The sequence below is a fragment of the Ixodes scapularis genome, unplaced genomic scaffold (assembly GCF_016920785.2).
Source record: "Ixodes scapularis isolate PalLabHiFi unplaced genomic scaffold, ASM1692078v2 PGA_scaffold2__306_contigs__length_199485367, whole genome shotgun sequence".
In the NCBI taxonomy this organism is placed as follows: domain Eukaryota; kingdom Metazoa; phylum Arthropoda; class Arachnida; order Ixodida; family Ixodidae; genus Ixodes; species Ixodes scapularis.
This window is the reverse complement of record NW_024609857.1, coordinates 132,533,695-132,553,567: the sequence shown is the minus strand read 5'-3', so window position 1 is coordinate 132,553,567 and position 19,873 is coordinate 132,533,695. Positions and strand designations below refer to the sequence as shown.

Here is a 19,873-nt window from a genome sequence, read left to right as displayed (position 1 = left end):
GTAGCTGCGCCTTGTTGTGTGTCCGAGGTGCCCGAACCTGCCGGTCTCGAATCACTCCGCGAGCGCCGGAGATGCGAGAAGTGCGATCGTGCTTCGTGTCGTCCTCTTTCCAGACTTTAAAAACATGCTTTACAATATCGCCAGCGTTATAAAACAACGCAATCATACTGTGTCCCAATGGCTACTTATAATCTTCAATGTCATAAAACCTTCCAGTACGCACAGTTTTAGAGTAGGATGCACATTTCGTAAACGCAAACCAAGCAACATGCTCCGCCTAAAGCTCGGTGGTTACGAGGTCGCTTTTCCGCACGAACTCTGGACCCAGCTCTGCGCGCTTGACCATATCTCCGCCAATGTGAACTTGCCCTATTGATAATATTTCTAAAGAGCCCGTCAGCCTTGAAGAATTATGGGACCTCACAGGCCTTCAAAACCCTTCAAAAATACCCTACAGAAAAACCTTTCAGGGATACCCCATTGAGAAACCCTTTAGCCCCACAGCCCTTCAACCCATCCGACCCTTTCGCCCATCAACCCTTTAGACGCCCAAATGACTATCAACCATAGACAATGTTCCGGATGTAAAGTAGTTCAGCTAATAAGACCAAGTAGGTGCACCTCACCGACGCATACGCAGTCTCAGTAGGCACGTTTAGCGAAAACCACGAACTCGCAAGCAGCACCCGCCGCCGTTGAGAAATCCCGAGCACGGTCACGGTTTCGTCCATGATGACGTCGCGCCGGCGTCTTCGGCGTATTTTTCGCTCGCTGGATGCTTCTGAAGTCGGACGGACGAAGAGGCACAAGGAACAAGTCCGGACAGCGGCCGTCATCCACCGTCTCAGCACCCACAGTGCCATAATTCCGGTGCGCAGCCACAACATGCGGTGGGACGCTGACCCCGACTGCCAGGCCTTGCAGCGAGTAAGCCGACACCGGCCACCATCTCCTTGAACGCGCTGAACACGATGGCGCTCGAGCGGTGCTGAAGGCGGCCAGCGCCGAACTATGGTTCACATGCGGAACCAAGGAAAAAACGGCGCGGATCAAGACAGACCAAGGGGTGAGCCCCCAAAGCCATGCATGCTCACCTTTCTGAAGGAAATGGACCTTTTTCGAGTACCGAGCGCTGTCTGTGGAGTTGTCTGCGAACTACAGTACAAGAGCCATGGTCTCCAAGATTCCGAAGCGCGCGAACGCCTCTCCGGCCGTCCCGTTCGTCTGGAGAGGGCGTAATCGAAAAAAGAGAAGGAGGCGGCGTGTCTCCGCGGGGAGGCGCCCCCAACCCAGTCATCGACAGCATGGCGCGAGGCTGAAGAGTTCAAGAAAAAGTGTTGTTACGTCAAGTTACTGCAACTTATACTTAAAAAAATTGTATATTGTGGTAGAACGATAAACAGCTGCTCTGGGGACGTAGATAAAAAAATTTGTGATGCTTATTTAATTATTTAATTTGAGATATTCTTCTGGACATGTTCCGGCTAGCGCTACAAACTCGCCTTTTGATATATTTGATTGCAATCTGCGTATAAAACTAAAAAAAGCTCCGTATATAAAAAAATAGTGCGTCCCTGTTCCTGGAAAGCGCGTACTGCTCTCGTCTTTTTTTTTTTTATTTATGGTTGCACGGATTTCGCCTTGACCGGACAGGATTGCGTTCGCCTCAAAACGCCGCTCGGCGAACACCACTCGGCCCGTGGCTCGTCAATTCTCCACATGGGGCGGTCGCCCTCAGTAGCCTCCTTGGCGACCGAACACCCGGGCACTGACAGACGGGTCCAGAAGCCCACTCGTATTTGATAGAAGAGCAATAATAAAAATCTGACCGCGCACAGATACGATCGGCATTTTCCAAATACTTTTTTCCCCCGTAGCGTACAAGAAGCAGCCATGTTCTAATTCTGCGAAATGTGTTTTCTCCACCTAAGCCGTTGCCCTCAGACATCTTAAGAAGCCTGAAGGCTTTCCAGACCCCATTAGAAATGTTCTTGACAGGTTTTCAGACGTTTCAAGGCATTGTAAAGGGCACTTCAGACATTTCAGGAGAGCCTCTGACGGGGAAAGCGAACTCACAAGAAAATATTGGTGCCCCCTTCAAACATCTCAGAAATTCCTGAAGTCCCCTTCACACCCTTTAAACAAATCCTGAAGTCCCATCAGAGCGATTTTCAATAGCGTGGCGGTAAAATAAAAATTAACCTGGCACTCTGGCTTTGAACCAGAGCCTATGCAGTTACTCTATAAAGAGGCAGAGTTAGCATAGAGGCGTATTCCAAGAGAGCAACAAGTGAGAATGACCAGCATTCACTACCTTTGCAACTCCCAAAACGGCACCTCCCGCTGATTTATGGAATACTTAGCGCACGTTCTATAGTCGGCTTAATTTAATACAAAATCACAAAGATTTGTAGTTTTAAACGCGAAATAATACCTTAGTATTACCTTACTATTCAGCGTGCATATAGAGAAGGCCGTTGCGGTTACGGTAGGTCGAAGGAAATATTTAAAAAAAGGCTCTACTAACTCGCAACCCGTTCGTGCGTCGTCTACTAACTAGCAGTCCGATAATAATTGATACATGAAAAAAGCACTAGTGCGGTTGAAAAAGGAATTCAAGAGACACTAAAATGAATTCAAAAGTTGAAAAAGCATGGATAGGACACGACGGTTTTGTATATTTTCCACAAAGAAAAAAAAAATCACGCAATAATTACACTGTTGGACGTAATTTAGGCGGACGTCATGGGCTGCTCTAAGCCCGCCCACAGATCACAGGCTCCTCCCATTACTACTGGATTGGCTTGGCTGCTCGGCCGAACACGCTCGGAAGCATAGTGTCTCCCTCTCCCGACATCCGGTGCGTCCAGTCTGGCGTCTGTCATCGCCTGCTAGTAATACGAACAGAAGCACGGCAGTCTCCGGCAACGTCTGCTATTTCTCCACCGCATATGGTCGTCTGCAATGTCTGCAAGACGCATACACAATAGCTGCGCGTCGGAGTCTTGTTTCGCCTTCGCCCGTCTGCTAGTTCGCCCGCGTCTAAAAAGTGCAACACTCAGAAGAAGCGACCATGAAAGCGGCGCTCTAGGGTTCCATCATGTGCGAGTGACGTTCCAATCAGCACCCGTCGATAAGCGAAACAAAGCCACCGATAGGACTAAGAACTCAACAAATAAATACGCGGTAATTTAAGCTTTTATGTTCTTCTTGTGTTTTATTTCGCATGGCATCCGCGAGCAGGTTAAGTAAGCGTCATGCCGCAGAGCTTTGGCAGGCCAGGTGACAGCAACACATTAGAGCTACTTGCCTTTCGTAGCGAAACACGGAATCATACCTGGACTAACTTGATGGGAGCCGAACGCCCGATTGCCTCCAGCCAAATGGCTCCAAATTTCTGACTTGTGTAGGTATCTTTTCGGTATTGAAACCATGGTTGCAATCATGACGGTTGCACAATTCACAAAGCAGCTGGACTGCTTTCACGGGAACCAACATCTTTAATCAACATCAACACGCGGAAACGAACAAATCAACCCAGGTGGAGCAACATAGCTCACGTCGGACGCTAGGATTAGGGCAGTCCCGCTGCGAAAACAAGCACCCGCCCAGCGCTCATGAGGGGGCGTACTCGCGATAGTTGTTTGTGGCAAGCTACGTTTGCTGAGATCTTTCTCTTAACAGTTGTGTGAACGCAGAACGACTTGCACTTCTAAAAACTGACGAGCTCGACGAGCTGCGGTTATTGCGCATTCCGCAGACGCCGACAGTTATATTTGGTGTCTGTTCACACCCATCCGGGAAAGGCAATCTTGGAACACTTTTGGAAACCACAATGACTCTATCTAGTTCTTTTTTTAATCGAAGATAAAATGAAATGTTGATTAAAATAACATTACGGCACGACGATACAATTTTACAGCCAATATTTCACAAGTCAATAATCTCTCCAGCCGATGAGAGATGTAAGCACGGGGCTTGTGGGCTGCAGCGTTCACCTTCTCCAGCTAAAGAGCGTCTAACGGCGCACATATTCATAAAAAATGAAAATAAATAAATATAATTGATCTTGGTAATTTATTTCTATTCGTGTCCCATCTTGCTTTTTAGATATTTTTTTTTATTTCAGTGTTTATTAAAACGATTAAGTAAAGCAGCCAAGTATAGCAACCTTATATAAAAATCACTCCTTCAATTACAACGTAGATTTGTTTTTAAAAAATTACGAAAATAAAGCTCCAGTGGTGGAGGAGTAGCGGTCGCAGTAGAAAACGCGCCCCGCCAAGGAGGTTAAAATGGGCAGGAGGTGGCATCCCTATGCCCAATGCACGGAGCGATGTGTAGCGGAAGTCGGCGGAGCCACGAACACTTCTCAACCAATGGGGGTAGCTCTTCAACGGGTGCCGCCATTGATTTTTTGGGCAGACAGCCTTCGTTGCCATGGCCTTTCCGTGGCAACCCGCTTTGCTTGCCCCAAAAATCAATGGCGGCATACAGTGAATCGGTGTCCAACAGGCGAGATTTGGAGCCCAACACTTGCCTGACCACTAGGAAGTCGGCGTGTAGCGGACGCTCTCGACACCGGGCTTGTAGCGTCGTATAGAACGGGTCGTCATAGCACGGCTTTGAAAAGCGATCGCGTGTCACTCGTCGTACGCACGAACGCTGAGAATGGCGCTGAGGGTTGAGAAAGCCGTACAAACCCTGCTTCCAGAAGGTGTTGGTTTCACTCCGCCCTGAGGAGAATGCGGGTTCGCATCGAAACAACTTTTAGTGCACTGGTCGAATCGGAAGCCAGTCGCGACAGCGAGCAGACAAAGCAGACCGCAGGCACAGAGCAAACGTAGCCTAAGCCTCTAGGCTTAGGCTACGTCTGCTCCGTGCCTGCGGTCTGCTTCGTCTGCTCGCTGTCACGACTGACTAAATCCAACCAAGCTCTCAGCGTCTGCTCGCTGCTGACCGAGCAGCGAGCAGACTCTGGGAGCTTAGTTGGATTTAGTTTGGATGAGAGCGGTTCGATGGGCAGGGCAGTCTGGGATCGGGTTCTTTTTCCGGCGTCGCTGGGCAGGACGCGGCCAACTTTATTAGATTAGCTCAGTTGCGGAACTGCTCATAGACGCGTCATGCACGAACAGTACTCCCCCCCCCCCCCCCCCCCTCACTCACCACGACTCGGCAAGCGTCGCTCGACGCGCCGCCAGACGGCTGCTTTGGTAACTGAATCAGGGTACGTACGTTTCAACGGTTTCAACGTTACTAGAAACGTAAAAGCCAGCAGAAAAAAAAAACTCTTTTTTGTAGTAACTCTACTGGAGTTTAGTACAGAATGAGGGGCGCGTGATTTTTTCTAAAATCTCTAGTTTGCAAGGTTTTGCGGCACAATTTATATTGCTCTCATACAACCATGCCTCAGCGGTGAATTCAGGTAGCGCGTCCCGACCTAGGCTCATCTTAACTTCGGGGCAAATTCGCGGTGCGTCCGCTGGGGAGACGGGGGTAGCATCCCTGTAACTCTTTCCACTGTATCTGTTTCGGCTACGAAATGGTCGATTGAAGCCAAAATGGTTGTTACGTGCAGTTCCTCAAGTGACCGCTGCAGGGTAAATGGCGGCGTTGTGATCGCCACTTGGCGCTTCAGCTGGGCTCTTTGGAACGTATAGTTATGAAACGAAAATATAGATGGTGCTTCGAACGACGCTAGGCGGGTTGAAGTGAGTGAGGGAGGGGTACCCCCCTCCGTGGGAGTTCCACAACTGAGGTAATCTAATAACGTTGGACCCGGCGTCGCTGGACATGACGTCAAGCCGGATCCTGCCCAATTTAAACGTCCTTGCGTTCCACCTATAGAGTTATTATAATGTACGCTAGAGGTTCAAGTGGCGCTAGTGTGCTGACCCAAATTGAAGCAGACAGCAACCAGTCGAAAATTGACTTCCGGTAATGCATTTGTAGGGGAAAAAGTGAGTGCATTTTCGCCCCGTGCTCGATCATAAGAGCAAATATTCCGAATAATTCGTACGTACTAAGTAGCTTGGAACATTTCTCACTCAGGCTAACGAAATAATTGGTCAGTTACGGCGTTTTTCTTTTAAATTCATCGCATTAAAAACGGTGCTAAAACGGCTTCGTATGCGTATATATGTGCACTGTCGGACACAGCGCGAACACGACGTCGGCGCTTTTCAGCATGAGGGACATACGTGCCAAACGAAAGAAGACTATCTGGAAATTAAGGGAGACGGCAAGAACCAGTAACACTGGATCAGTATAACTACCCGTGCATGTACGATCAAAATAAATTGAGGGCCACGTAATCTATTTCGACTTTAAATAAGTAAGTACCGCTTTATTCTTTCTGCTCCGAGCGATGATATTGGTTCCACCTTCGAAATATTGCCCGCACGCTCAAACTCTATGAGAACAAGTGCCCGATAAAACTTGCCCGGCAGAGAAAACAATACGAAACGACACCTTTCATAGCCCACATACTTTATTCTCTACGTTTTGAATGTTTTCATCCGCTCATGCACGAGGGGTCATTGTCATATAGTGACAGGACTGGCATATTATCAATATATAAGCGTCACCGGAATGCTGGCGAGCCTTGAACGCACTCTATATTCCTCCAGATTGTAATGTTGCTTTGAATCGTCGCTTGTTTTTACACACCTGCTGCGGAGCACACGTTTGGGACTGAAATTTAGCGAAGTTAAACATCGTTAACTGATTAAGTAAAATACGCTAGCTAAAGCAATTACACTTTTGCAGTGTCAATCAAGGTACATACTATTTGGTACGACCTAAATAACCAAAGTGTTCCGTGTTATTTTCCGTCGAAGAAAGAAAATGCACGCGCGTTTTCCCATAGCAATGCACGGGGGCACCGCAAAAGTGGACTGGTTACTGTCTGCTTCAATTTGCGTCACGGAAGTCGCATAGACACTAGCGCCAGTTGAACCTCGAGCGAACTTTATAATATCTATATGGTTCCACCCACAAGAAACTGAAGGTCAACTATGGCAGCAGGGCTACCTGGTACCAAGATGGCGGCACCCATGCAAAGATTCTGTAGAGCGTCTATAATGTTTCAATTATTTTACTGTCGTCATTTTTTTTAGAAATAATGCTTAGTTAAACAAAATGTTTCAAAACATGTCGAAATGGCCATATTTTTGCGATATTTAAGCTTTCGCTTTGTGCTAAGTATTTGTATTTGCAAAATATTCAAGTTAAAAAATATAATCTTCAAGCTATTTTGCTTCCCCTCCGGAACAGGGCTGGAATAATCAGGGCGGTTGGTTAACGCATTGGGTGTTCAAAAACCGCCCTATTAGAAAATGGGTTAAACGAAAGATCGGTTCTCAGAAGATAAAAATTTGTGCAATCTACCTGAACACATGAAAAGCAACAAAAAAACAATTGGTTGTAAAACAATACATTTCTGCCACATTTCTCTCCAGGCAAACATACGATACTCCACCATGACCAACCCAGCAGTCATACTTAGACTTTGTTCTGTCGAAATCATGTCGGTAAGTAACACTAACTTTTTGTCGCAGTCGTTAGGATTCAAAAAAACTGGCGTACTATAACCAGAACGTTGGCACAAATTAATATAATTATATCACATGTGTATCTTGCAGACGTAGCAGTAAATATTGGCATAAACATTTAATGTAGCTTAGTAGGCATTTCACACGCGTTCACTTGTTCCAGAATAAGAAGTGTTCGACCGAAGGGACATACCAAGCAATATTGAAAGGACTGAATGTGTCACTTTTTTGTGTTTGTTTGTTGCGGCTATTCATTTTAAAACATTGGGAAATAAAATCAGGAGAGTCTTCAATAATATTAAATGTTTTACGTGTCACCGTGCGAGATTATTCTTTATTTTGTCTCAAGTGCCAGATCGCAAAAAAATTTTTTTAAGATTAAAGACATGTACAGACTATAGTATATCCACTTTTATAAGTATTACTGAACATTAATTTGAGTAACGAAAATATTAATAGGGCGTAAAATGAACTAGTTAAATTGCACTGAAGGCTCTATAACGAAATTCTGAAAACCATTTCCTTGGGCGAGATCTAGTATAGTCCTAAGTTATTTATGTATTTACCCTCATGGTACAACATATACCATAGATAGGGGTGAATGCATAACAAGATGGCAATTAAATCAATTAAGGGCGATCTTAGTAAAATTTGCTTAATGAAAACAGCGTCGCTAATTGCAGCAATTGAGGCGGGCATGTGGTTCCAGTAATGTGATCTTCAAAGTATAAATCGGATGTTGAATGTGTGAGTGTTAACGCTTGGTATGCCAACCTTATAATTGTGATTGATACGACCAGAGTGATAAGATACCTCAAGGATGGGTTTCTGAAGGAGAAATGAGTTATGGTGATATAGCTTGTGGAATAAACACCGGTGAATATTTTTTTTTTATGACTGGAAGACAAATCAGGTGAAGATAAGGTTGATTTTATGTTAGTTACACCCGTCGTACGGAGGTCATTAGTTAAGATGTAACGAGAGGTTTTGTTTTGAATGGTTTCCAATGTAGTTATTACATTTTGATGGCTGGGATCCCATACTTATGACGATTTTTACATTTTTGAATGAACTACGCATATGTGCAGAATTTGTTTCAGTGATTAGGGAGCTTGAAATAAATTTAATTTCAGGTAGTCAAGTATACGGTTTGCATTTAACGTAAACCATATACTATACATACGTGTTCCAAAAAAGAATAGAGGTTATATATTTGTAAGCTGAAATATATAGCAGGATGCTTGTTTTAATAGGATATATAGGGCATCCCTTAGCAAAAAGATGCCGTACTCGAAACAAACTTGAGATATATTGAATACGAATATTGATTTTGTATTCATTCTGTATTATTTTGTCCCCATTCGAAATACGTTCGAAAGGTATTCAGAATATATCATAAATATTAATCAGAAAAAATTTTAGATATACCAAAAATATAAATCCTTGCCCCTCATAATGCCATTTGTGCGCTAAAAAGTGCACAAATGGCACCTTGAGGGGCAAGGAATTATATTTATGGTATATCTAAAATTTTTTCTGATTAATATTTATGATATATTTTCAATACCTTTCGCACGTATTTCGAATGGGGACAAAACAATACAGAATGAATACAAAATGAATATTTGTATAGCTGAGAGCTACACCAACTACACATTTTGGGGGGGATTTCGTTAGCAAATGGGTTTTTGAGGTATTTGAAGGCACTACTAAATACATCCCACAAATAACCACTAGAAACAAACACAAACACCGTGACGCACTGAACACCTGAATGACAAACCCGTTGACTGCTGGAGAGCCTTATATAGCCTACATATTGAAGGCAATCGTTTGGCCGGTGACCAGCCCTGCACTCATTAAGGTTCCAAGTATTCGATATTCTCCTCGGGAGTCTGTCAAAGGGGAAACAGTGTTTTGAAGTTCGTGGACGATACCTCTTACTGCAAGCATTAATACAGCTAATAATAATTCGGCGCAGTCGCTGAAACAATATCCATAAAAACGGCTCCTAGAAACAATTTTATTGCTTCTCTGCGTAGCACCACCCAGGATGAAGCGAGTGAAGCTAGTTTCTTCACTTTAAAATAGTTATTTTGCTTTTCTTTACCAGTTGACTATTTAATATGGTCATTAACGTCACTATATTAAAGTCACTGCTCACATCACATACAATGGTGAGTATACGCATTCAGTGAACTAGCATTTGCTAACACAATTACACGCGAAACATATCTCACAGCACTTGCTGAAGCTTTCCAGTATCAGCAAGCATTGTAATTGTAGTTCCCGAACCCCGTTTGTGATTGGTGCGCAAGAAACTCGTCAGGTCTATTCTTGATAGAAAAAAGGAAACAATAACATAAACTGGTCTGATTTATCAGTGCGATGCTGCACAACTCAATTGACAAACTAATCAAATGTTGTGTTTAGGCGCTTCAGTGTACTCCAAATCTGCTTGAAGTGAACTTCTGATAGGCGAGCTTTTCAATACTTTGGTAGTTTAAGTCAGACTACCAAAGTATTGCACTCAAAAGATACTTAGAGCATAGCACAACAGTATTTACAATTTCCAGGTATTTTAAGAGTATTCTGCACATATTTTTCATCGCTGCCTTTTTATTAGGGTTGGAGTATATTTTGCATGAAATAAATACATATTTTAGAAAATCCATGTGAAAGGTATTTTGGGCCCACTAATTTAGTATTTACATATTTCAGAACGCATGAAGGGAACTTCAAATGTAGTTTCAATAAAGGTATTTTTAAAATATTTTCAGAAATATATTTTAGTACTAAGAAAAAAAAAGAAGTGTATATTTTCGGTCTATTTATTGTGTACTTACAATTATGAGCTAAACTTCAAATACACTCAAATTAGAATGTGGTATATTTCAAACGTCTTAGTTTTCGCTAAGGGATGCATTGTTAGAGCGGGCACTCTCATTCACTTACATTTATTGGCAGTTCTTTTTTCATCAGCCAAGCATCATAGCAACGGGCTACGCAATCCAGGTTCGTTTGAAGTTGCAAATGAGCAGATATTACGATAGACAACGCAATCATTGGCAAACATACAAATTGGAGATAAAAGTTAGCTGCTAAGTGATTAACATCAAGTTAGTACAATCGCGACGGCCAGTGTTCAAATTCTGGTTCAAACACTTGGGACGGCTTACGATCGCGTGCCTTAAAACTTCTTAAATTCTTTACGACGAGAGAAACCCTGACGCCACAAATTGGGTAGCCATGAAACAGGTGGTAGTACAGTATATTGTCACGAATGACGAGGTGAAACAAAGAATAACTGGGGAAACTGAAACGTTTATTGAGGCGAACTTGTGGCCAAAAATCAAAAAAAGGAAACAGAAGAGAGCAAAGCGTCGCGGGTGTCGAAGTACCACCAGAGTCGAACACTGGAGCGAGACCGACTGCGGATCGCCACGTAGAACCCCTTACGTTCACGCATTGGCTTCTAAAACAATCAACCTAGAAGGTTTGGCGACTAAAACATTCGTACCACGAACAAGCAAGAGAGTTCTCGAACGTACCAGAACACTAAATCGAAGAATAAATAAAAGACGCGTCGCTCCCATTAATCAAACCCTGGCTCTTCGCGTGGGAAGCAAGTACGATAACCGTTAGGCCACGGCCGCTTTTTTTTTTTATTGCTGTTGTGTAGATGAATATATATACAGGAGAGTGGCAATGCAAAAAAACACAGAAAACACACAAAGAAATAGTGACTAATGAAAAGTCCTGACCGCACTGGGCGAGGCGCGACCGCCTAAAATCTTTTCATGGTCATTAAGGATTCTATGAGTGGAATCCAGTCTGGCACGCACACTTGTACTTTATGCGTTTCAACCAAAGAAACAATACTTTCGCGGATATAGTGCCCCACCTCGCACGCGTCAATCTCGGCATGGCACGTAGCCATCCGACACCTCCAAATGCTTTACAGGCCCAATAACATTAGCATATCAAAGTGCACCCCGTCCTCATTTTCTATGGAAAGATACCTGATGCAGTGTACGTCTAACAGAAAATCTTTCTTCAGAGTGCGTTGGAGAACGTCCCATAGGAAGACGCCGTCCCAGCACTCCAGAAAGACGTGCTCGATTGTTTAGGTTTTTTACAGAGCAAACACTGGCCACCCCACGGGACAAAAATTCCTTTGGTCGCCATCCGCGTCTTTACAGTTAGCGTGCCGGAGTGCAATTTAAAAAATAAGGTCTTTAGACCCGGCGGAACTATCATTGTCTTAACACGTTTCAAGACGTCTTGTCCTGGGCTTGCACTACACACAGCTCTATACAAAGGAACTGGATGTAAAACATTGCAAAGGTCCCTGTAAAACCTTTAATGCGACACTTCGCTTAAGTAATCCATAGAAAAACGCGCTGCCAAAAATCGTCATGAACCAACAACATTTTTAACGTAGCCATAAACACCACCTGGCTCACTTGACACAGAAACAATAAACTCGGGTAGGGTACTACTCAGTCTGACTTGACAAACGGTGCGTAAAAAAGGGCCACTGACGTCGCTAAAGAAAAGGAAACGATTAACAATCTGCCGCAAAAACAAATGTGACAGTCCTAGTCTGCCGTCGCGTACGCTCCGGAACAGGTTCATACGACTCGTACGTTCCCATGTCGAGCCCCAAATAGAAACGGCAAAAACGCGGTGCAATTTCTGAACGTTAACTCTTGAACAGTGTAAAACTTGTAGCACGTACCACAGTTTGCTAACAAAAAACAAATTGCAAACTGTGGCACAGGCGAAAATTGAAAAATCCCCACTTCTGAGCTTCTCCGCCATCTCCCGGAGCTGTGCGACCTGTCCACACCAGTAAGGCTCGCTGTCCCGGTAGTTCTCGAGTGGAACACCCAATTACTTAACAAGAGTGGTTTAACCACTTTACATTTTCAAATACGTTAGGGGAGGAAGTCCAGTTGCCATGCCAAAAACCCAAGCATTTACTCCAATTCACGGCGATGCTAGAAACAAAACAAAAACGTTTGACCGTGCTCACTACTTGAACAATGCTTTCTTGGTTTACACAAAAGGTAGCAATCTCGTCCGCCTAAGCATATATGAGCACCTCGGATGAATTAAGTTTGAACCCACAGCTGGCATTGTTTCTGATAATGCTAAGACAAAATGACTCTATGTAAATACAAAAAAAGAAGAGGGGCAAGGGGGCATCCTTGGCGGGCAGAACGTTGCACTTTGATATAACTTCCTACCGACTTATAAACTATGAGACTAGTCGTACACCCGCTACAAGCAATCCGCTCGCTTTCGCGTATATAAAGGAGCCGACCATCACATGATCTAAAACAGCTAAAAGAACATCATGGAACACCCGATCAAAAGCTTTTTCAAGATCGATTTAAAGCATTGCTACTCCCCTGTTTATTACATCGCAGCACTCCAGCACGCTAAGGGCTTTTTGAATGTTTGTGACAATGGTTCTCTCCTTTATCCCACACGTTTGGTGGGGTCCTACCAGTTCTGTTATGACAAATTGCAGCCTTCTAGCCAATATTTTTATAAATATTTTATAATCGAGGTTTGTAAGGCTAACGGGACGGTACGATGTAACCTGACGTAATTTAGCGGCGTCTGTCTGGAATAAGCACAGTGTGTGACGTTAAAAAAGATGGCGGAAGAACGTTAAGTTCATAAGCTTCGATAAACACCCTGCACAGAACAGGAACAATCTCATTCTTGAACGCCTTATAGAAGGCTGCACTAAGCCCGTTGGGACCCGGGGACTTGCCGGCTTTAAAGACTGGATTGATATTTTAACATTCTCCACCGAAATGACGTCTTCCAACCACTCGTTCCTTTCGTCGTCGAGACGAGGCATAAAATACAAAAATTCAGTTTTAAATTGCTCAACTGAAACAGGGATATGCGCGAAAAGCGCGCTGTAATACTCGTAAAAGGCACGCTCTATGTCAGACTGATCACTAGAGACTGTCCCGCCACAGTCTATTTCAGCGATGTCATTCCGACGCGGGTTAGGCTTTTCAAGGCCGAGTGCTCGTTTTGTGGGTGTCTCCCCAGCTATCATCTTTCCTGCCGTCGCTCTGAGGAGCATACCGCGATATCGTTCTTTATCGATAAGCTCAAGTTTGTCCTTCAACGAACAAATGTCATCTTTGAAATACCCCGGCGTTTTGCACTCTTCTTTCATGAAAACTTGCAACGTTTTGCGCAGTAGCGTTTTATTACGTCCTTCTTCGTTTTTAATCGCACTCGCCCTTTCCAAGTCTAAACTTTTAATTCCCTGCTTAAATAGAGCCCACTTCGCCTCATACTCTGAAGTTTTCTAGTTTTCTACTTCACGTAAAGAAGCCTGAACTCTGGCTTTAAAAACATAAACCCCTAAAAGTTTGGAATTAAGCTTCCATAGCTCCCAGCTAAAACATTTTCTATTTTCTTTTTCACTCCGCAGACCACAAGAGACCAAACAATGGTCGATAAATGAAACAGGTCGCACGCGGTATTCGAATCAAAAAGGCAAAAGCTTTAACTCTCGATCCAAACGGGCGTGGCTTGCCCCTTGAAAGTGGGTAAACATTACATCCCTCCCTTTCCTAGAACATTCCCCGACATCGCCTAAGCCATTCTCACTAATTACTCTACTGAGACTTACAGTACTCGCATCACTATGCGGCGTAGTACATGTTTTGTCACGCGAGGAACATACGCATTTAAAGTCCTCAAGCAAAATAAGCAGGCGCTCGCAGGTATAAGATCGAAAGATTCCCGCCGCTCTTCCACCATAGTTGGGGCGTAAACGGAAATTATTCGCCATTTGAAAGAAGAAAAAAATTACTCACAGACAACAAAACGCCCTGAATCACACGTCCTTACAGCCTGAGTTGTCGAGGTCCCTACCGCGTGGTTAACACATAGATTATAAAGTGTCGTAAAAGGACGCACCATAAATTCGGTCCGGTCCTCGCTCTCTACTTTGGTCTCTTGCACCGCAACGATATCTAGGTGCTGTTCGACGACCAGACGATACAGTTGCCTCTGTATCTTACGTTCGTTGAGCCCTCGTACGTTTTGGGTCGCAAAACGCACAGTACTTTCTAAAGAGATCATGAGCTAGCGGGACCACACCAAACGTACGGCGCTCAACTCTGCGGGCTTCTGTCTCTTGAGACGGTCAGCTGACACACCAGTTCACTGTGACAGTTTGTCCCGTCGCTTCGGCGCCGAAAGCCGCTGCTGGCCTTCCGCTCCCGTCCATTCCTCCACCACCCTCTACTTCTTCTCGATCTGGCGTAGCCGACGCTCCTGAGGGGCACCCGTGACGTCTTCCATGGGCGCTTCGCAGCACCCGCCTCGACGTCCATCTTTTGTCCGGCTGGGTCCCCGTCACGAACCCGAGCTGCACCTGCCTCAACGTTGCAGGGTGACGACGCAGTCTCGTCCTCAGCTGCCAGTGGAGTAACTGGAGCTTCGGTCCAAGGCTTCTCCGGCGACGGGGCGTTCGTCCCCTCGGTTACGGGGTCGGCACCTCGTCCTTCTTGTGCTTCTCCGTCGGGAGCATCGCAGAGGTTGCCGCCGTCTCGGCCTCCTCCTCATCCATGAGGTGGTTGTCGGCTTCGTCGTGCGCGCCTCGTCCCGCGGCCTGAGCGTACAAACGGACGCAATCGGCCCGCTCATGGCCAAAGGCCCGGCACTTGGTGCACCTGGGGGCCCGGCAGTCATGACGTATGTGGCCCGTCATGGGGCACCAGAGGCAGCTGGGGACCCGTCCTGGCACGACTACGAGGACCGAACTACCGCAGAGCCGAAGCTGGTGAGGCAGGCGGTCGAGGCTGACGCCCTCTCGCAGAACAAGGCGCACGATCCTGGTCGTCGACTCGGCGCCTTCAAAACCCGGCACCCTCCAACGCTCGTGCGCCACCTCCTTGATTTCCCCGAACTCGGAGAAGGGCCGGTGGATGACGTCGTTGGTTTCGCCAAACGCCACCCAGTGCAGCTTCAGCCGCACCTCCTGCCGGAAAGGGTCGACGACGAGGCACGTGCGACCCTTGACGACGAGGCACGTGCGGCCCTTGACGGCGAGTCGCCACGCCTCGAGGAGCTTCGTCTTGGCCGCGTCGGCCTTGAGGTCGAGGAGCCAGACAAGGGACATCTGGAACGCCCCAGTCTTGGCAACTTCACAGAGCACGCCTGCTTCACCGAGTGGTTGACGGAAGTCCTCGATGCGATATGGGCGACATGCTATGTCGCCGTGGAGTACGACCGCACGCTTTATCGCCTCCCGTGAAGAGAGCTGGGGTAGAACAACCCTGTAATCTTCCGAGCCGGAAAAATCCGAGTCACCACGGCCGGCGGGGGCCGTTATTGCCGCTCCGGAGGAGCCAATGATTCTGCGTCCGATGGCTGCCGCTGCCGAAAGAAGAATCTAGGCCACGGCCGCGCTGCCTACTTGGCTAAAGGGGGGAGTAATGGCGCGCGCGCCATTACTCACCCTTTTAGAAAGGTGCTTCGTCCTAATGAAACACAAAACAAAACAAAGTAAATAAAAAGAACGGCAAACTAAGAAGTCATTAGGCACACATAAGGTCCACAGTCCTGTCGAGCATAGTGCGGCTTCAGACGCACGAGGTGGACGACTTCAGGTCGTGGTGGGCGGCGTTATGATGTTCCTTTTCCGTCGGGCATCACCTCGTAGTTCACCCCGCCGAGGCGACGAAGTGCCTTGTATGGTCCAAAGTACCGTTTCAGGTGTTTCTCGGTGAGGCCGCGGCGACGGAAGGGCGTCCACACCCTCACCCTGTCACCAGGCTAGAAGTGGACGTCCCTGCGACGAACGTTGTAGCGGCCCGCGTCAACGCGTTGCTGGTCTTGAGCCAGGAGTCGGGCAAGCTGGCGGACTTCTTCGGCCCGTTGGCCAACCACCTGGGCGTCGACGCTCTTATTGTCAGCTAGCTCATCGCGTCCAGCATGGTCGTCACCTTCCAACCATAAACCAGCTGGAAAGGTGTGAATCCTGTGGTCTCTTGAACCGCTGTATTGTAGGCGAACGTGACGTAGGGCAATACCTCGTCCCACGTCTTGTGCTCTACGTCGACGTACATAGAGATCATGTCGGCGATTGTCTTGTTGAGCCGCTCCGTTAGCCTGTTGTTCTGCGGGTGTTACGCAGGAATACGACGACGGCTGGTGTGAGTGAGCCGGAGGATTTCTAGGGTCAGCTGTACCATGAACGATGATCCGCGATCTGTAATCAGAACTACGAGAGCGCCGTGCATGAGGACGATGGACTCGATAAAAAAAACTTGGCGACTTCAACAGTAGTCCCTGAATGAAGGGCTTTCGCGTGAGATAATCTGTGGCGACAATTATCCACCGGTTCCCAGGGCCGACGGCGGAAAAGAACAAGCAGATCCATTCCGATATGCTGGAACGATGCAGTTGGCGGAGGAATTGGCTGCAGGAGACCTGCCGGATCAGTTGGCTGTTTTTTGCGTCGCAGGTACTCGTGGCAGGATTGGGTGTAGAGGTGGACGGGTTTTGGGGGCCAGTAATACTTTTCACGAATACTGCCCAGTGTCCGGCTATAACCAAGGTATCTGGGAGACGGGTCGTCGTGAGGTGCTTGAACGATCTCCTCTCGAAGGTCAGCCGGGATTACCAGCAGCCACGACGAGTTGTTGTCCCGAAAGTTCTCTTTGTAGAGTACACCTTGTCGAAAGGCGAAGGCCGGCAGCGTTCGTGAGAAAACACGGGACACGGTACTCCCGCGGCCTTCCAGGTGCTCGATTAATGCGGGGTGCTCAGGATCGTCTCGTTGACGTCGTGCAAGGTCGTCGGTGGTCACTGCTTTTAGGAAACACTCGTCGTCATTGTCGTCGCTCCTGCCGGAAGGTATTTCGACAGGGGCCGTGGACAAGCAGTCTGCGTCGCTGTGCTTGTGGCCTGACTTGTAGACTACAGTCATGTTGAACTCTTATAGTCGAATACTCCATCGAGCGAGGCGTCCTGGAGGGTACTTGAAGTTCGCGAGCCAGCAGAGCGAGTGATGGTATGTGACTACGCGGAACGGGCTCCCGTACAAGTACGGGCGGAACATCATGACTTACCAGTCGTGGAGTAATTTCTCTCCGATTTGGACAGCGTCCGACTTGTGTAGGCGATGACTCGCTCGGTGATTTCTTGCACTTAAACCAGTTCTGCTCTAACTCCTGCATCACTAGCGTCCGTGTGAATCTCGGTTTCCGCATCCTGATGGAAGTGTCCAAGGACAAGAGGAGTCCGGAGTCTTCGTTTCAGCTCGTCAAAGGCCTGCTGCTGCTACTCGGCTCAATCGAACTTCTCAACGTCCTTCGTGAGGTCTGTGAGCGGTGCGGAAATACTTGCGAAATCCCGTGCGAAGCGTCGATAGCAGGCACAAAGTCCAGGGAATCTTCGAACGGCCTTCTTGTCTCTCGTCGCTGGAAATGCCGCGACGGCGCGAGTCTTCTCGGTGTCTGGGCGGACGGCATCCTTACTAACCACGTGGCCTAGGAAATTCAGTTCGTCATAGGCGAGCCGCCACTTTGACGCCTTGAGGGTGAACCCAGAGTGTCGAACCGAAATTTTTATTGGTTCGGTTCCGGTTCGGGTTCACGGCTTTTGGTTCGGTTCCGGTTCAGTTCCAAGGAGCAAAAAATAACGGTTCAAACCGGTTCGAACCGGTTTGAACCGCTAAATCGAGACTATATTTTTCACGTTGTTCTGGCCATATACACTATTTACGCCGTGAAACGATTAACTATATAGTTTCTTCGATCGTCCGTGCAATTTGCTTTTGTGTTTAGGTACCAAAAATATAAAATTCAGTTATTTAATTTTGATGCAAGATTAGAAGCAAATCCACATTAACGCACATCATGTCGTGTTCATACGACTCGACATCCCTTTGTTTACCAGTAACATATTTTATCTGAATCAAAATGTTTAAGTACAAGAGTAAAGAGTTGAGCTTGTTGGTGCATACCTGTAAATAGATCAGCTTGAAATTTGGAACTATACTGTATTTTCTTGTCCTTTCTTCGTGTTTAAGTAAAATTCTAAAGTTCAAGCTGATTTATTTTCACGGTATAAAATATTGTCGCGAATTGTGCTAAATCGCCTAAAATACCTGTGATTGGTACAACTTTGTGTCGCAGTATTAAAAGTGAAATCGTGATTGTGTCTTTGAACCAAGGAATTAAATACATCACATATAATTATAAAATGAGCACCTCGTGGCCATATATATTACGCGAAATTGTTTACGAAATACGCTTCACAATATATATGTATAAGATGACGACACAACTGAGCTAAAAGCAATGGAATGTTCAAAATGTCACAAAAGTTTTAGAATAATTCCTTTCAGACTATTTTTTATAGAAACACCGAGCGGCAATCAAAATGCTTGTTGTTCTAACGAAACATTGTTTACCCTCAGTACCACAAGCATGCGACTAATCATGCAGCAAGGAGTAATCGCAATTGTTCACTTTAATCTAAACGCACCTTCGCACTCATATCGAATCTGGCCCAACATAGCGCTTGTTCAAGTGAACATTTTCTTATGCAGAATAAGCTGGCATAGCCTGGCTGTTGAGGTTTGTTCTTGACAAGATGCCGGTCAATTTAATTTGCAAATGAGCATCACCTCTGCTAATTGATGACTTTAACGCGATAGCGTTAAGGAGCTCAGGTCGCAGAAAACCCGATGTTGGTGGCGTGACTAGAAAATATTGATTGGGCGATAGGGTGATGACATCAGAGTTACATGCCCTCGCGCAAGAATTACAAACAATCCACAATGCTCATCTGAAACGTGACATCACGCGTGGAATGAGAGTGATTAAAACATGACATGTGATCCGAATTAAAGATCGCCATATGTCTCAAATGATTTAACTTTTTAAAGTAATTCCTTTAAAATTAAGAATTTTAGGCGGGATTCGAACCCGCGACCCTTCGCTTGCGAATCAGACGCTTTTGACTACGCCACGCGAGGCACGCTTTCGTGACAAATGAGAATGCTATCGCGTTCAGCGGCGTAGACTTTTCATTTTCCCGGGGTGGGGGCAGGCTGAGAAGCTCTCCGTGGGGGAGAGGGTGTTGCTGCTGCTGCGCGTAACCTCTTTGCCAGAACTGGAGATTAAAGCTAACGAAAGCACACTGGGATTCCATTTCCCATGTATTTTGTCAATAAAAGCAGCGTGGGCGTTATTTTGTTTACATGCCACAACTAGAAGCTCGTTACATGACACGTAAGCAGCGTTTCGGTAGGGATCATGACC

General features: G+C 46.3%; 1 protein-coding gene across 1 annotated transcript in view; it reads left to right on the top strand.

Annotated features, from left to right (window-relative positions):
- LOC120840739 overlaps positions 1 to 19,873 on the top strand; it is a 143,039-nt gene that overhangs the window by 27,684 nt on the left and 95,482 nt on the right. Inside the window, exon 7 of the mRNA XM_040211392.1 lies at positions 7,461 to 7,532. Coding sequence (XP_040067326.1) covers positions 7,461 to 7,532 — 72 coding nt within the window. The remainder of the gene's footprint in view (positions 1 to 7,460; positions 7,533 to 19,873) is intronic.